This window comes from Mustelus asterias, chromosome 14 (genome assembly GCF_964213995.1).
Source record: "Mustelus asterias chromosome 14, sMusAst1.hap1.1, whole genome shotgun sequence".
In the NCBI taxonomy this organism is placed as follows: Eukaryota; Metazoa; Chordata; class Chondrichthyes; order Carcharhiniformes; family Triakidae; genus Mustelus; species Mustelus asterias.
The window spans coordinates 69,160,343-69,176,127 of record NC_135814.1 but is presented as its reverse complement, the minus strand read 5'-3'; the positions used below and the strand labels follow the sequence as shown (position 1 = coordinate 69,176,127).

Genomic DNA, 15,785 nt, shown 5'->3' with positions numbered 1-15,785 from the left:
TCAAACAACTTGGGGGGAGTTAATTCTTTATAAACAATAAAACTGTTTTGACCTTAGAATTGTGACTGAATTTTTTTTTGAAAATGCGCTGATTGATTTGGGAATTGGTGCTGCATTTTGAATGGTAATTGTCTCCATTTAAAATTGAAAAAGTAACAAGAACTGGCATAATGTTAAATGCTAATGTAATGGAGAGAAATCTATATTCTGCTGTAATCTACTGTTTGTTGTATAAATTAATTTTGTGTTTGGTGTTGCTTTTTTCCTTTAATTTATTCCAACCTCATTTCTAACACTCCTGTAACTTTGTTCACATGTAGACCAATTGACCATCGAGGTTTTTAAAGTTTTATTTGAGAGTGTCACAAGTAGGCTTACATTAACACTGCAATGAAGTTACTGTGAAAATCCCCGAGTTGCCACACTCCGGCGCCTGTTTGGGTACACTGAGGGAGAATTTAGCATGGCCAATACACCCAGAGGAAACCCACGTAAAAAGGTGGAAAACATGCAGACTCCTCACAGACACTGACCCAAGCCGGGAATCGAACCTGTGAGGCAGCAGTGCTAACCTGTTAGGTTGTGCCATTCTGCTACCATTTTGAAAGTTATCACAGAAAGGCAATTATTTTTTTAAAAAATTCAAGAGCCTATCTCTGTACATATGGTGTTTCTTCACCTAAACCCTTATTTTGGAGTCGTAAGACTTTGAACTCAACTTTTATTACAGCATATTCAAATTGACTTAATTCTATTTATACTCAATAGACAAATATAAGAACCAATTCCATAAAAAGTACATATAGGTCAGTTTCTATTTTCATGGGAAGCTACGTTGGGTTTTTTCCCAAGTTGGAAATTTTATAATCTATTGGTACAAGTCAGATACCAAGGGAAAAAAAAGACATTTTAATACAATTGAATGTTAGACGCAAACTTATTTTAATTTGCCAAAGAGGAAAAGGACACAATTTTCCTCTTTTGCAACTTAAAATAAATTTATGTCTAGGATTCAATTGTTACCTACCTTTCCCACTGTGCAGTGAAAATTTAATGCACTCAATATCCTCAATTGCAAAAGTGCATTTTAAAATTACCCAAATTTAGCTATGGTTCAGTTCACAAGTAAGGACTCCATGCATACCTACTGATAACACAAATTGGAGACTGAACATTGAGGATAAATGTAGAAAAAATCCTCAAGACTGCACAGTGGCATAATTTGCACTTTGTTCTGATCAAAATAGGAATAATTAGTCCCAGGACTTAAAGTTTATTTATTAGTCACAGATGAGGCTTACATTAACACTGCAATGAAGTTACTGTGAAATTTCCCTAGTCGCCCCAATCCAGCACCTATCCAGGTCAATGCACCTAACCAGCTCAACTTTCAGAATGTCGGAGGAAACCCATGCAGACATGAGGAGAATGTGCAAATTCCACACAGTGACCCAAGCTGGGAATCAAACCTGGGTCCCTGATGCTGTGAAGCAGCAGTGCTAACCACTATGCTACCGTGCTGCCCCTTGGGGAATATTTGGTGACTATTTCAAAAAAAACAAATACAGATATAAGCTTTTGGTCACCTGACCTAATTCATATGTGGCCTGGTGTCATACCCTCTCTTGCAAGGTTCTTGTGAAGTACCTTGAGATGGTTTATGTTAAAAGTGCTATGTAAAGTTTTTGATGGACACCTTGATTGGAGAAAAAGTGTCCAGAATGAAGAGTGTGTTTTATTTTTTAAAAACGTTCTCTAATTTTTCTCAGTATCCTACATCAACCAGTGTATTTTATTAAAATGATTAAACTGCACATCGGGATCTAGTCTAAATACAGAACCTTGGATTGATATAAACACTGAAAATCCTCAGCATGGCTGGTGGCTGCTGTAGACTGCAAAATGCCGAACTGAAAGATGTGCTGCTTGAGCTTCATTGGAAGAGTGAGAGTTTGAGGTCACCTTGGTAGCAGGCTGGGAAAATTACAATGCTGACTTTGGACTTCTTTCAATTTAGTATTCTACATTTACTGCTCACGATGCAGCCTCTACATTGCGGAGGCCAAATGTGGATTGGATGTTCACTTTGCGGAACACCTTCATTTACTTGAGTGTGACTGTGGTTTTCTGATTGCCAGTCATTTTAATTCTTCACCTATCCCATCCTTGATGTAGTGGGGGAAATCAATTTGGGGTTGCAAGAGCAGGAATACAGTGCAGGAAGTTATAGATCATAGAGGTTTACAGCATGGAAACAGGCCCTTCGGCCCAACTTGTCCATGCCGCCCAGTTTTTACCATTAAGCTAGTCCCAATTGCCTGCATTTAGCCCATATCCCTCTGTACCAATATTACCCATGTAATTGTCTAAATGCTTTTTAAAATACAAAATTGCACCCGCCTCCACTACTACCTCTGACAACTCGTTCCAGACACTCACAACCCTCTGTGTGAAAAAATTGCCCTCTGGACCCTTTTGTACCTCTCCCCTTAAACCTATGCTATCTAGTTTTAGACTCCCGTACTGTTGGGAAAAAATGTTGACCATCTACCTTATCTATGCACCTCATTATGTTATAGACCTCAATAAGACCACCCCTAAATCTCCTACACTCTAGGAAAAAAAGTCCCAGTTTATCCAGCCTCCTTATAACTCAAAACCATCAAGTCCCAGTAGCATCCTAGTAAATCTTTTCTGCATTCTTTCTAGTTTAACAATATCTTTTCTATAATAAGATGACCAGAACTGTACACAGTATTCCGAGTATGGCCTTATCAATGTCCTGTACAAATTCAACAAGACATCTCAACTCCTGTATTCAATATTCTGACCAATGAAACCAAGTATGCCGAATGCCTTCTTCACCACCCTGTCCACCTGTGACTCCATATTCAAGGAGCTATGAACCTGTACCCCTAGAACTCTTTGTTCTACAACTCTCCCCAATGCCCTACCATTAACTGAGTAAGTCCTGCCTTGGTTCGATCTACCATAATGCATCACCTCGCATTTATCTAAATTAAACTCCACCTGCCATTCATCAGCCCACTGGCCTAATTGATCAAGATCCCGTTGCAATCCTAGATAACCTTCACTGTCCACTATGCCACCAATCTTAGTGTCATTTGCAAACTTTCTAACCATGCCTCCTAAATTCCCAATTAAATCATTAATAAAAATGACAAGTAACAGTGGATCCAGCACCGATCCCTGAAACACACCACTGGTCATAAGCCTCCAGTTTGAAAAATAACACTCTACAACCACCCTCTGTCTTCTGTCATCAAGCCAATTTTGCATTCAATTGGCTACCTCACTCTGGACCCCATGAGATTAAACCTTATGCAACAATCTACCATGCGCTACCTTGTCAAAAGCCTTGCTAAAGTCCATGTAGACAATGTCAACTGCACTGTCTTCATCTACCTTCTTCGTTACCCCTTCAAAAAACTCAAATCAAATTGATGAGACATGATCTCAAAGCCATGCTGACTGTCCCTAATCAGTCCTTGCCTCTTTAAATGCCTGTAGGTCTGTCTCTCAGAATACCTTCTAACAACATATCCACTACAGACATTGGGCTCACCGGCTTGTAGTTCCCAGGCTTTTCCATGCAGTCCTTAAACAAAGGCACAACATTTGCCACCCTCCAATCTTCAGGCACCTCACCTGTGGCTGTCGATGATTCAAATATCTCTGCTAGGGGACCCTCAATTTCCTCCCTAGCCTCCCCCAATATCCTGGGGTACATTTCATCAGGTCCCAGGGATTTATCTATTTTGATGCACTTTAAGACTTCCAGGCACCTCATTCTCTGTAATATGTACACTCCTCAATTATCACTATTTATTTCCCCAAGTTCCCTAACTTCCATGCCTTCATAGAAATCATAGAAACCCTACAGTGCAGAAGGAGGCCATTCGGCCCATCGAGTCTGCACCGACCACAATCCCACCCAGGCCGTACCCCCACATATTTACCCACTAATCCCTCTAACCTACGCATCTCAAGGGCAATTTTAACCTGGCCAATCAACCTAGCCCGCACATCTTTCTCAAGCCTTTCACAGGCCTTTCTCAACAGTAAATACTGATGAGAAATATTCATTTTGGGTCTCACCCATCTCTTGTGGATCCGCACATAGATGACCTTGTTGATCGTTAAGAGGCCCTATTCTTTACCTCATTAGTCTTTTGTCCTTTATATAGTTGTGGAAGCTCTTTGGATTCGCCTTTGCCTTATCTGCCAAAGCAATCTTGTGTCCCCTTTTTGACCTCCTGATTTCTCTCAACTTTATTCTGACACCCTCTACACTTTTCAAGGGATCCACTTGATCCCAGCTGCCTATGCATGTCATAAGCTTTCTTCTTCCCAATCTCACAAGGGGATAGCTGGCAGATCACTGGAGAGCTGCAAACTAGTTCCATTGCAAAGGAGTCAGAAGAAAGCAATGATAGGGTAGGCTACAGCAGAAGGCTGAGGGATGCATACAAATAAATGCTTGATGTACTAAAGATCTTGCACACAATGTCACGGTGTATGGAAGAACCAACATCAATTTAGTTGAGGGAGTTGCATAGTGCTTGGAGATCCATTGTTTCTAACATAGGATAAGTGGTCATTTCCATCAACACATCTGTGGAAAGCACCATGATAGAGCATCGATGTCAAAGGTCTGAATATTGTAACGGAAGCTCAGATTACCATCATGGCTTTGGATATCACTATTCAAAGGGGCTTCCATGACATGACAACACTCCCAACAATTTGTTCTCTAATAGATGACAAGACGTGCTGAAGCGCTGCCCCAGGTGAGTGGATGTGGCTTCAGGACAAACATGCTATCCTCTCAGAATGACGGCATTCTGCTTCCATCTTTACCCACCAGTGACCTTGCTGCTGTCTGTCAGCCAACCCAGACTGAGATGAAGCACCTTGTAAAAACAGGTTAGGTAAAGGTACACGGAAGACAGACACAAAATAAATAAGGGTGATTATTTGTCTGTATTATGTAATGATTGGATTTGAATGTGTATTTTCTCGTGATTTTTATTTTGTGCTAATGGAAAGGATGACACAATGGTTATTAAATGGGGAGGTTTGGCTGAGGTTACTGGTAACACCCATTAATTTGTTTTGTGTAGAACCTGAAGAGAAAGTTGCAGAATGTAGGTGCCTCCCTTTCTCTTTCTCTACTTCGTGTTGCACTTGTCCTCCTCAGCTTCTCACCTGATGAGAGAATCATAGAATCCCTACAGTGCAGAAGGACGCCATTCGGCCCATTGGGTCTGCGCCAACAACAATCCCACGCAGGCCCATAATCCCACATACTTACCCTACTAATCCCTCTAACCTACGCATCCTGGGACACTAAGGGGCAACTTACCATGGCCAATGAATCTAAACTGCATCACCTTTGGACTGTGGGAGGAAACCGCAGCACCCAGAGGAAACCCACGCAGACATGGGGAGAACGTGCAAACTCCACAGACAGTGAACCAAACCGGGAATAGAACCTGGGTCCCTGGAGCTGTGAGGCAGCAGTGCTAACCACTGTGCCACCATGCCACCCAGTGAAAAGCTCTTGTCACTGAAGAGGCAAGCTTATGCTGCATACAACCACAAATTTGGTTGCCTGTTTAGCTCGTATTGCAGGGTTCCTCCAGAACGGTCCAGGCAGCAAAAATGTTGCTTCAGGATGCTAATAGTGTGCTCTATAATGTTCCCTGTAACAGCATGATTGTCATCATAGATAAGCATGGGTTCCCTCAAAGCCATGTCAAAAGTAATGCAGTCAGGGTGTTGAATCCCTTTCAGCACATAAAAATGGTCACATTCAACATGCAACACATGCATGGCAGTGTACATGCAGTCAATAGCACCCTGCACCATGAGGAAGACTGAAATCTGTGCCAGCCTTCATGCTCGCTCTGCTTCTTGTCTCTGGCAAAAATTGAACGAGATGAAACTGATTCTCAGTGCATCACTTGTGACATCCTTTATGGAGCAGCGTGCTACTGCAAGATGTTGCTTTGATCTCCCAACAGCAGCTTGGAAAAGTCATGTGCCACTGTCACCTTGATAGCCACAGGCAAAACTATCCTCACGCCATTTATACACAGATGGGGTTTGTGGTAGCAGTAGTTGGCAAATTTCAGTCACAACCTCAATGAAGAATTGGTGTATTGTTATGTGACTTATTTGTCTCTCCATTTTTGAAGAGTTATTAGATTGGCTGTACTCCAGGTCCCCAGCACATTCTACATTTCTACTAAAGACAGGTTTATTTTTAAATTCCAAGCCTTTGCTATCTTTGACTTCCATCAAGTGTTGCTGACTACACGGCACTACAAAGTTAAACTTCCACACTATTTTACAGCTTTCCACGATGTTTTGAGCTTTTGAAGGTTGTTACTTCAGTCTAAGGAATCCCATTTCACAACAATGCCATGACTTAACAGTGACGATATGGTGAAAGTCTCTTGAATATGCCCAGACCAAGAGGCCTCCAAACCAAAAGTTATAAATCAATGAAAACAACAGGACCTTGACAATGCCATACATTGTCCAGGGTTTGCAGACTCAGCAATGTATGAACAAGGCATAATTGGATCAGATATGAAATATCTTAATGTGCTGTAGTCTTCCAATACTGTTCCCAATTTGTAGCCAAAGGAATAGACAGTTTACATCTTAACATTAGCAATTTTAAAACCAATTTAAGTTATTAAAACGCTACCAAAATTAATAATTTGGAACTGAACAGAATTCTGCCTGTGACAGAATTCATCATCTAAAAGTTCATTTGTCCACTTTTAGAATGAAAATCGTCTATGCAAACTCGTGCTGTAATTATCCCATCATGGCACACTGCAGTGTTTCAGTTCATGTCTCCAAGCTACACAATCTGTACTCCACAGAAACCACTATGCTACAATCAACTCTACTTCTCCTTAAGCTGCTGTAAACTTTATCCAGGTTTGTATAACAGTAAGAACGTCATTTTGGTCTTGGGCCTCCATTTTGTCAACTTACCCTCTGGCTGTATTACAACTTATAGTTGTATAACAGTAATAAAAGGTCCGAAGCTGCTTCAGAGAAGCATTATAAAATAAAATATGACCCTGAGCATGTAAGGAGATATTAGATTAGACGACCAAAAGTTTCGTTAGAGATAGAGTGTCTTAAAGAAGGCAGAGAGGTTTAGGGACGGAATTCAAAAGCTTAGGGGCTAGACAGCTCAACAGGCAGCCACCAACGATGGAGCAATTTAAACTGAGGATTCTCAAAAGCCCAGAATTAGATGAGCACAGATATCTCAAGAGGGTTGAGAATCTGACTTGAAAGATAGAGAGGGTAGAGGCCATGGAGGGATTCAAAAGCAAGGATGAGGATGTTAAAGTCAAGACATTATTTGACCAGGAGTAAATTTAAGTCAGCAAAGACAGAGGGGATAGGTGAATGGAATTTGGCGCGAGTTAAGACATGAGTGGAGTTTGGATAATAACGTAGAGTAAAACATGGGAGACCAGTCAACTGCATGGGAATAGGGAAGCCTAGAGGTAACAAATGTGTGAATGAGGGTTTCAGCACAAAATAAGCTGAAATGGGCAAATTTGCGGAGGTGAAAATGATAGTGATTTATGAAATGATAATTTATGAAATGAAATGATGATAGGCAGTTGGGATAGTTTTAGTGATAGCCTGGATATGTGATCCAAAGCTCATCTTGTGGACAAATACCAAAATTGCAAACATACTGGTTTGGTTTCAAACTGCTACTAGGGAGAGGAACAGAATCAGTAGCTAGGAAACAGAGTTAGGAGCAAGGATTGCAAACAATTATTTCAGTCTTCCCAATATTTAATTGGAGGAAATTTCTGCTCATTCAGTACTGGATGTCAGATAAACAGTCTGATAATTTAGCAACAATGGAGAAGTCAAGGAGAAGTGGTGGTGAGAGAGAGCTGGGTGTCGGCAGTATACACGTGAAAACTAACATTGTGTTTTCAGATGATATTGCTGAGGGACAGCAAAGAACAAAGAACAATACAGTACAGTGCAAAGGCGTTAATGTACTAAAATTTGTCATGGTATTAGACTCAGCAACAGAAGTGGAATAAACATTGGGGGTTTTTGAGTGATCCAGCATGTAGATGAGAAGGAGAGGGGGCCAAGAAGAGATCCTTGGAGGACAACAAGGGTATGTGTGTGTGAGTGGAAAGAGAAGAGATTGCAAGTGATACACTGGCAATAATTAGGTAGGTAAGAATGAAACCAGGTGAGAGCAGTCCCACCCAGCTGGATGACAATAGAGAAACATTGGAAGAGGATGGTGTGGTCAACCATGTCAAAAGCTACAGACACATTGAGAAGGAAGAAGAGGAATAATTTATCTTTGCACAATTTTGTTCAAAATGTTACTGTTAAAATGCTATAATCTCGTCAACAGTTTAAATATTTGCAAGCTATACTTTTTAAAATATCTGAACCTTACAACATTTGAGTATGTTAATGGATAAATAATTATCCTCTCACTCTTGCAGCTTAGTTGTAGTTATGTTTGAATTATGAGCATCTCAGAACCCAAGGGTCAACCATTTCTAGTAATGGGCTGGTTTTTCATCTTTGTAAGGGTACTTAGATATATATTGTGATACTGTAAAGTTCAGTTAGTGGATATACATAAATGTTCTTGCGTAAAAATATGGTACATTACTTGGCCAAATTGCAGCTTCTTTGATACTAAGACTGCTTTATCATCCCTAAACATTGCTTGCCTCTAACAAACTTCTCCCTCCTGTAGAGTAGAAATCCTAACTTATGCCTCTATTAGGGACTGAAATTCTCCAGCACTTTGTTGGCTTTTTCCACTTCTGTCCTGTATAAATCACAACACATCCAAAACATCTCAACAAAATTCTCATCTGAACTAAGGCCTGCATCCCCAAACTTTGCAGAAACATTAGCTCCCCTTGGAATTGATCTGGTTGAGCTTCGCCTTTAAATGACTTCAATCTTTCATTTTCTTACATCTAATGTGCCTTTGCACACACTTTCGTTACAGCCTACTTCCTGCTCCCCATTTCACTATTGTTTCTCCGTAAGTCACTTTATTCTCATTGACTGAAACTCCCGTCCTCCCATCTCCTTGCCTTGTCTTGTCATCTCCTCCTTTACTGTCAAGACTATCAACCCTTCTCTTTGATTGTTTTCACTTCCTCTCCACAATCATTGTAAAGTACTTATGGCACTTCTCAGTGTGAGGAAAGGTATATAAATACAAACTGTCAATTCAAACATTTTTTAAAAATCATGTATATTAATTCCTGACCTGAGGCTATTCCTGTTCCAACATATACAACATTTATGGTCAACTTTGCTGTTGCCTGTCCAGACCTATTTCATGCAAAGATGGATCACTCAAAAACCCCTAATGTTTATTCCTCTTCTGTTGCAGAGTCTAATACCATGATGAATTTTAGTACATTAACGCCTTTGTTTTTCTCTTTTTGCACTGTGGCTCCATTATACCTTCAACATAAGAATTGGGAGATTTGTTACAAAGAACAAAGAACAAAGAACAATACAGCACAGGAACAGGCCCTTCGGCCCTCCAAGCCCGCGCCGCTCCCCGGTCCAGGATTGAATCCTGAATCCAGGATCCCCGCCCAATTTTCCAGCCTATCTACATACCAATATCCTATCCACCGAGCTGTCCCTCACAGCTACGATGCTTTGTTCATTACAACCTATTAACTTACCCCCACCCCCCCATTCCAGACCATGTGATCTCCAGGGAGAGGCGAAAACCCAGAGTGAAAAACCCCAGGGCCAATATGGGGAAAAAAAAATCTGGGAAATTCCTCTCCGACCCCCTGAGGCGATCGAAACGAGTCCTGGAGATCACAATGGCCCCGATCGGAAAATGCTTCCCAACCCTAGTCATTTCCACTTCCACGAACACCATATGAATCCCCTGCCCCCGAGACAGGTTCCCAACTATCCGCAGTCTCACTCTGTACTGGCACCAGTAAGATGATCGTAGAATGAAGCCTTGAAACGAGAAACCAGGAACAATTAGCCCGCGCCGCTCCCTGGTCCAAACTAGATCACTCTTTTGTATCCCTCCATTCCCACTCCGTTCATATAGCTGTCTAGATAAGTCTTAAACGTTCCCAGTGTGTCCGCCTCCACCACCTTGCCCGGCAACACATTCCAGGCCCCCACGACCCTCTGTGTGAAATATGTCCTTCTGATATCTGTGTTAAACCTCCCCCCCTTCACCTTGAACCTATGACCCCTCGTGAACGTCACCACCGACCCGGGGAAAAGCTTCCCACCGTTCACCCTATCTATGCCTTTCATAATTTTATACACCTCTATTAAGTCTCCCCTCATCCTCCGTCTTTCCAAGGAGAACAACCCCAGTTTCCCCAATCTCTCCTCATAACCAAGCCCCTCCATACCAGGCAACATCCTGGTAAACCTCCTCTGTACTCTCTCCAAAGCCTCCACGTCCTTCTGGTAGTGTGGCGACCAGAACTGGACGCAGTATTCCAAATGCGGCCGAACCAACGTTCTATACATCTGCAACATCAGACCCCAACTTTTATACTCTATGCCCCGTCCTATAAAGGCAAGCATGCCATATGCCTTCTTCACCACCTTCTCCACCTGTGACGTCACCTTCAAAGATCTGTGGACTTGCACACCCAGGTCCCTCTGCGTCTCTACACCCTTTATGGTTCTTCCATTTATCGTGTAGCTCCTCCCTACATTATTCCCACCAAAATGCATCACTTCGCATTTATCAGGATTGAACTCCATCTGCCATTTCCTTGCCCAAATTTCCAGCCTATCTATATCCTTCTGTAGCCTCTGACAATGTTCCTCACTATCTGCAAGTCCTGCCAGTTTTGTGTCGTCCGCAAACTTACTGATCACCCCAGTTACTCCTTCTTCCAGATCATTTATATAAATCACAAACAGCAGAGGTCCCAATACAGAGCCCTGCGGTACACCACTAGTCACAGGCCTCCAGCCGGAAAAAGACCCTTCCACTACCACCCTCTGTCTTCTATGACCAAGCCAGTTCTCCACAGTTACAGTGAGAGTCAAAAGCTGAAGGGAATAGGAAAACAATTAAGCATTCATTAAATCAAAGTCCAAAAATTCTGTATTAATTGTTTAATAAGTAGCAAAATATCAAGGAGTTACAAGACTCTTCATAATTGTAAATAGTTTCCTGGAAATGAAGAGCTGATAGTCCATTGGAATTAAAACAGTATTTAAAATGAAAATGCATTTAAAAATAAAATCTGTACTAAAAATACATTTTGTTCCACAAGCAAAACTGAAACTACTGTTTAATATTAAGAAAAAAGAAGCTGACATTCTTCTTCCATCAATCCTTTAAAAACATCATAATGGTGATTAAGATCCTTTTTTGTATGTATTTTATATTTGGTGCCCAATGCTCCATCAGGAGAAGATGTGGCATAAAAAACTGCACGTATTCTGGAATGGACCAGTGCCATTGCACACATTACACATGGTTCTCTGGAAACGTATAAATCAAAGCCAGTGCATATGTAGGGCAACCCATTTACAGCAGCTCCTGAGGTACTATAATCCTCTGGAGGAAGCAAAGGTTTACCAATGTTGATTGCATGGTCATGGGCAAAGGATGCTATGGATTTAAAATGACAGTTAGGATATTTGTTATGATTATAAGCACCACCACCTTGTCCATAGGCAACTAGATCAATGCACACCATTACTGCATGAAGCAGTGGATTTGGTCCATTTCTGCAGTCATGACCTACTGCAATAACCTCATCAGTGGCTGGGTTAACAATCACTGCACCGACTGGCTCCATCCCCATTTCCTTTCCCAGCTTAGCTGCTTCGATAGCTTTTTCCATAAAGGTCTGCATCTTTGCTCTCTCTTCGGTGTTAAAAAGTTGACCTCGGAGGGCATCAGTCACCTGCTTGTTTTCATGAAAGGTTGTTGGCCAGTGCTGGCTAGCTGCTTCAAACTGAGGTCTGGTCAACGGTTGGCATGCTGGTATCTTGACCTGGAAAGGTTCTCCAAGTCCAATGCCATCAGCCTTTCCTTCAGGAAAGAGGTCACTAAGAGATATTTCTCCATGTGGTACATCCGTGCCATTCAAATCCCTGAGTAGACAAATGATGATTTCTAAAGAATGGTTAGTGTTCTTGTTTCTGCAGGTTCGTACTCTCTTGATATGTGGAAGATTGTTCAGTGGATAGAGGCAAGCCAATTGTTTAACAAGACAAGATGTTTGTTTTTTATTGATAATAGGGGCTGCATATGCTTCTAGTAGTTCAACTTCACACAATTTCTCATCTGAAAGCACAGGCATCAACTCCCAAGTACTGATTGCCTTTGTTTTTCTCTTTTTGCACTGTGGCTCCATTATACCTTCAATATAAGAATTGGGAGATTTGTTGCAGAGAGAGTCAGAAGCTGAAGGGAATAGGAAAACAATTAAGCACTCATTAAATCAAAGTCCAAAAATTGTATCTTCCATTTTTCCCAAATAGTTCCTTTACAAAACAGTCGCCAAAAACAGACAATCTATTTGGAATATACACTGAGACTATGAAAGACTACACATCTTTGACCCAGAAGCTCCAATTTCGATTCTATTTTACTTGAAAGAGTATTTGCTCTGTGTAAACTATCTACCTGCCTTTACTCTTACTGTACCTTTTATTAAAATTAGCACATTCATGGTGAGGAATGTTAATGCTGACCGACAGAACACTTTCCATTTTATTACCAAAAATTAGCATCAATTATTTCCAGTTGAGATGTTGATACTTAGACATTAAGTTAATATCAATAAACCATATATATTCTTCAGGATATATTTCAAGGTTCATCTGCGAATGTTCTTTGGCTTTAACACTAATGAGTAGAGGATACAATGTGCCAGCAGGGGATCAGAGAAAATAACATATACGAGTAATGCAGTGACTGATCATACTATAATGAACCATTCCTAGTTCCCACGGTATTATAGGATTTTCAACTCTTATGCTTTCTCTACAGAAATGAAGCAGAAATTATTATTGAAACATATAACATACTGAGGGGACCTGACAGAGTAGATGCGGAGAGCAGTTTCCCCTTGTGGGGAGTCTGGGGCTGAGAGGTACCGTTTAAAAATGGAGGATTTCCCAATTAAGACTGCTATGAGATTTTTTTTCTCAGAGGGTCACTAATCTGTGGCATTCTCTTCCCTAGAGAGCAGTGGAGGCTGGGTCATTGAATATATTCAAGACTGAGTGACAAATTTTTGATCGGCAAAAGGGTCAAGGATTATGGGGGCAGGAAGGAAGGGGGAGACCACAAACAGATCAGCCATTATCTTATTGTGTGATGATGCAGGCTCGAGGGGTTGAATGCCCTACTCCTAATTCTTGTGTGTAGGAAATAGCTGAGATGATCTCCTCAAATGGTGTAAAAATAGGTGGGAACAGGAAAAGGGGCTTCAAGCTTGTTACATGCCTTAATACTCAGCATCAATGCGGGGCAGTAATCAACAAATCAACAAAGCTAGCAGGATCCAAAAGAGAAAATACTGGAAAATCTCAGCAGGTCTGGCAACATATGTAAGGAGAAAAAAGAGCTGACGTTTCGACTTCATATTACCCTTTGACAAAGCTAAAAGATATAGAAGGTGGGAGTTTATACTGTAGGGTGACGGAATGAAAGATGAGTCATAACCAGAAAAACAAGGGGAAAGGTTAAAAGGTGCTAATGGCAGTCCATAAAGAGAATATCAGAGGGTAAGCCGTGACAGATCAAGAAGTGGGGGAGGGGAGACAGGTGGGAGAGAGGTAAAATTAAGAAAGTGTGGAAAAGGGGAGAAAAGGTAAGAAAAGGGGGATAAAATATGGGGAAAGAGTGGGGGAGAAGAAAAATAAAGAAAGGCAGTAAAGAAATAAAAGGTAGAGAACAGTTCAAAATTAAATAAAATGAAAACAAAGAGGCCGAGGTGGGGTAGAGCTAATCATCTAGCAGAATGTTTAATGACATAGCCAACAGAAAAGGAGACAAATCAGAGGAAGCGGTGAAAAAAGTGTACAGTGATTGCAGTACTGTGTTCAACTCTGGTTACAAAGCCAGGCATCCAACTGCTGGAGGCAGTGCAGAGAAGGAACACAACAGTAGCCAACAGCTTATATCAAATTATGTCAAATGAAAAAAGGTGGGAGATGAGAATTTAGAGGAACAGCAGACAGTTAATGGACTGGAAATGTTACATCCAAGAGATTACATTACAGTGAGACTATTGATTATGAGAGTAGAGCAAATGTCACAGGTTTGAAGCATTAAAGGGTGATATTGGCAATGATAATAATAGGACATTATTCAGGGAAGACTGATCGGCACTTGAGATAGATCTGGAGATCGAGTAATTGAGGTGAAAAGTCTGAAATTATTTCAAGAAATTACTGCAAATGCAACATTGGCAGGGGGGGGGGGGGGGAGTCATTGTGAGATACTGAGTGGTCTTAGGATGAATTATTTCAAGAAATTACGGCAATGCAATGTTGGGGGCGGGGACATTGCAAGATACTGAGTGGTCTTAGGAGGTTAGGTGCATTGCCCATGCTAAATTATCTCTCAGTGTACCTGAACAGGTGCCGAAGTGTGGCGACTGGGGGATTTTCACAGTAACTTTATTGTAGTGTTGATGTGAGCCACAAGACACTAATAAATTAACTTTTAAAAAACTGAGCCTCCTGGTCCTCCCTATCCTAGCGTGGATTGGCCAGCTCCCAGGCCCCTTACCGTCAATAATAAAATGGGCGAGGGAGGCGGAATCAATGCACTGATGATATAAGTATAAAGTCCTGCGATCGGAAACCAGATTCCCCAGCTCCGGGTTGTTGCTGTTCTTTCAGCCGCTAACGGCGTCTCCTTACCCGCTAACAACTCGAGCATGTCTCAATCCCCAGCTACCGGACCCGAGCTATCAGAGTCCCACCCTAAAACAGCTCCCCCATGCTTCTTCCGCCGCTTTCATGGCGCCTCAACAACATGTATCCCCTTGCAGCAGTACCGGTCGCTTTCTGAGGGCAGCACCACACAATCTCCACTCAATTGTTCATTTCAGCAACTAAAAACGATCAATTATGAGATGAGAAATTCCAGAAGCATCCGTTAACTGAAATTAAATAATTTCAGTCATGCTAAACCCACTCTCACACAAATTAAGAGATTTTATTTAATCAAGAAATTTGTTGTAAAAATTGAGTGATTATTTTTCCAAGAAAATGTCAATATAGATTGGTAGTTGGATTGGTTTAGTCGTTTATAATGGTTTATTGGTGGTTTATTTAATCTTAAACATTGTGCTTCACAAACTATTTTTCAACGTGGGACCATTTTAAAACTTGAAAACTAATGTAACTCAGATGCCAACAAGAGCAATCAGCCTCGTAATATTCAACATGTTAATGTTTGCATATTATGGACCAATGTTCAATAATACATCATATAAATATAAACACCTGTTTTTAAAGTATTTGTAAAATTAATATTTAATGTATGTCTGCTTCATGTCAAGCTTTCCATATTCCTCAGTGACAGCTCACCCCCACATAGATACTGTAATCCACCCCTTTCCCTTCCTCCCACACACAGTAATCAGCCCCTTGCCCCTCCCCCACACATACAGTGGTCAGCCACTCTCGCGTCTCCCTCCCCTGCCCCCACCTTGTCACACACAGCAATCAGCCCCTGT

The 15,785-nt window shown here is 41.3% G+C and overlaps 1 protein-coding gene across 2 annotated transcripts; it reads right to left on the bottom strand.

The window, feature by feature from the left end:
- Positions 1-11,177: 11,177 nt before the first annotated feature.
- Positions 11,178-15,099, bottom strand: adat3 (adenosine deaminase tRNA specific 3). Of its 2 annotated transcripts, none has more exons than XM_078228559.1 (2): positions 14,965-15,099; positions 11,178-12,493 (listed from the first exon to the last, which is right to left on the bottom strand). In XM_078228559.1, exons 1-2 carry the CDS (start codon positions 14,981-14,983, stop codon positions 11,376-11,378), a joined length of 1,137 nt encoding a protein of 378 aa, XP_078084685.1. In that variant the 5' UTR covers positions 14,984-15,099; the 3' UTR covers positions 11,178-11,375. The 2 variants fall into 2 exon arrangements, with proteins under 2 accessions (XP_078084685.1, XP_078084686.1); XM_078228560.1 differs by having other exon boundaries at positions 14,831-15,016.
- Between the last annotated feature and the right edge of the window lie 686 nt (positions 15,100-15,785).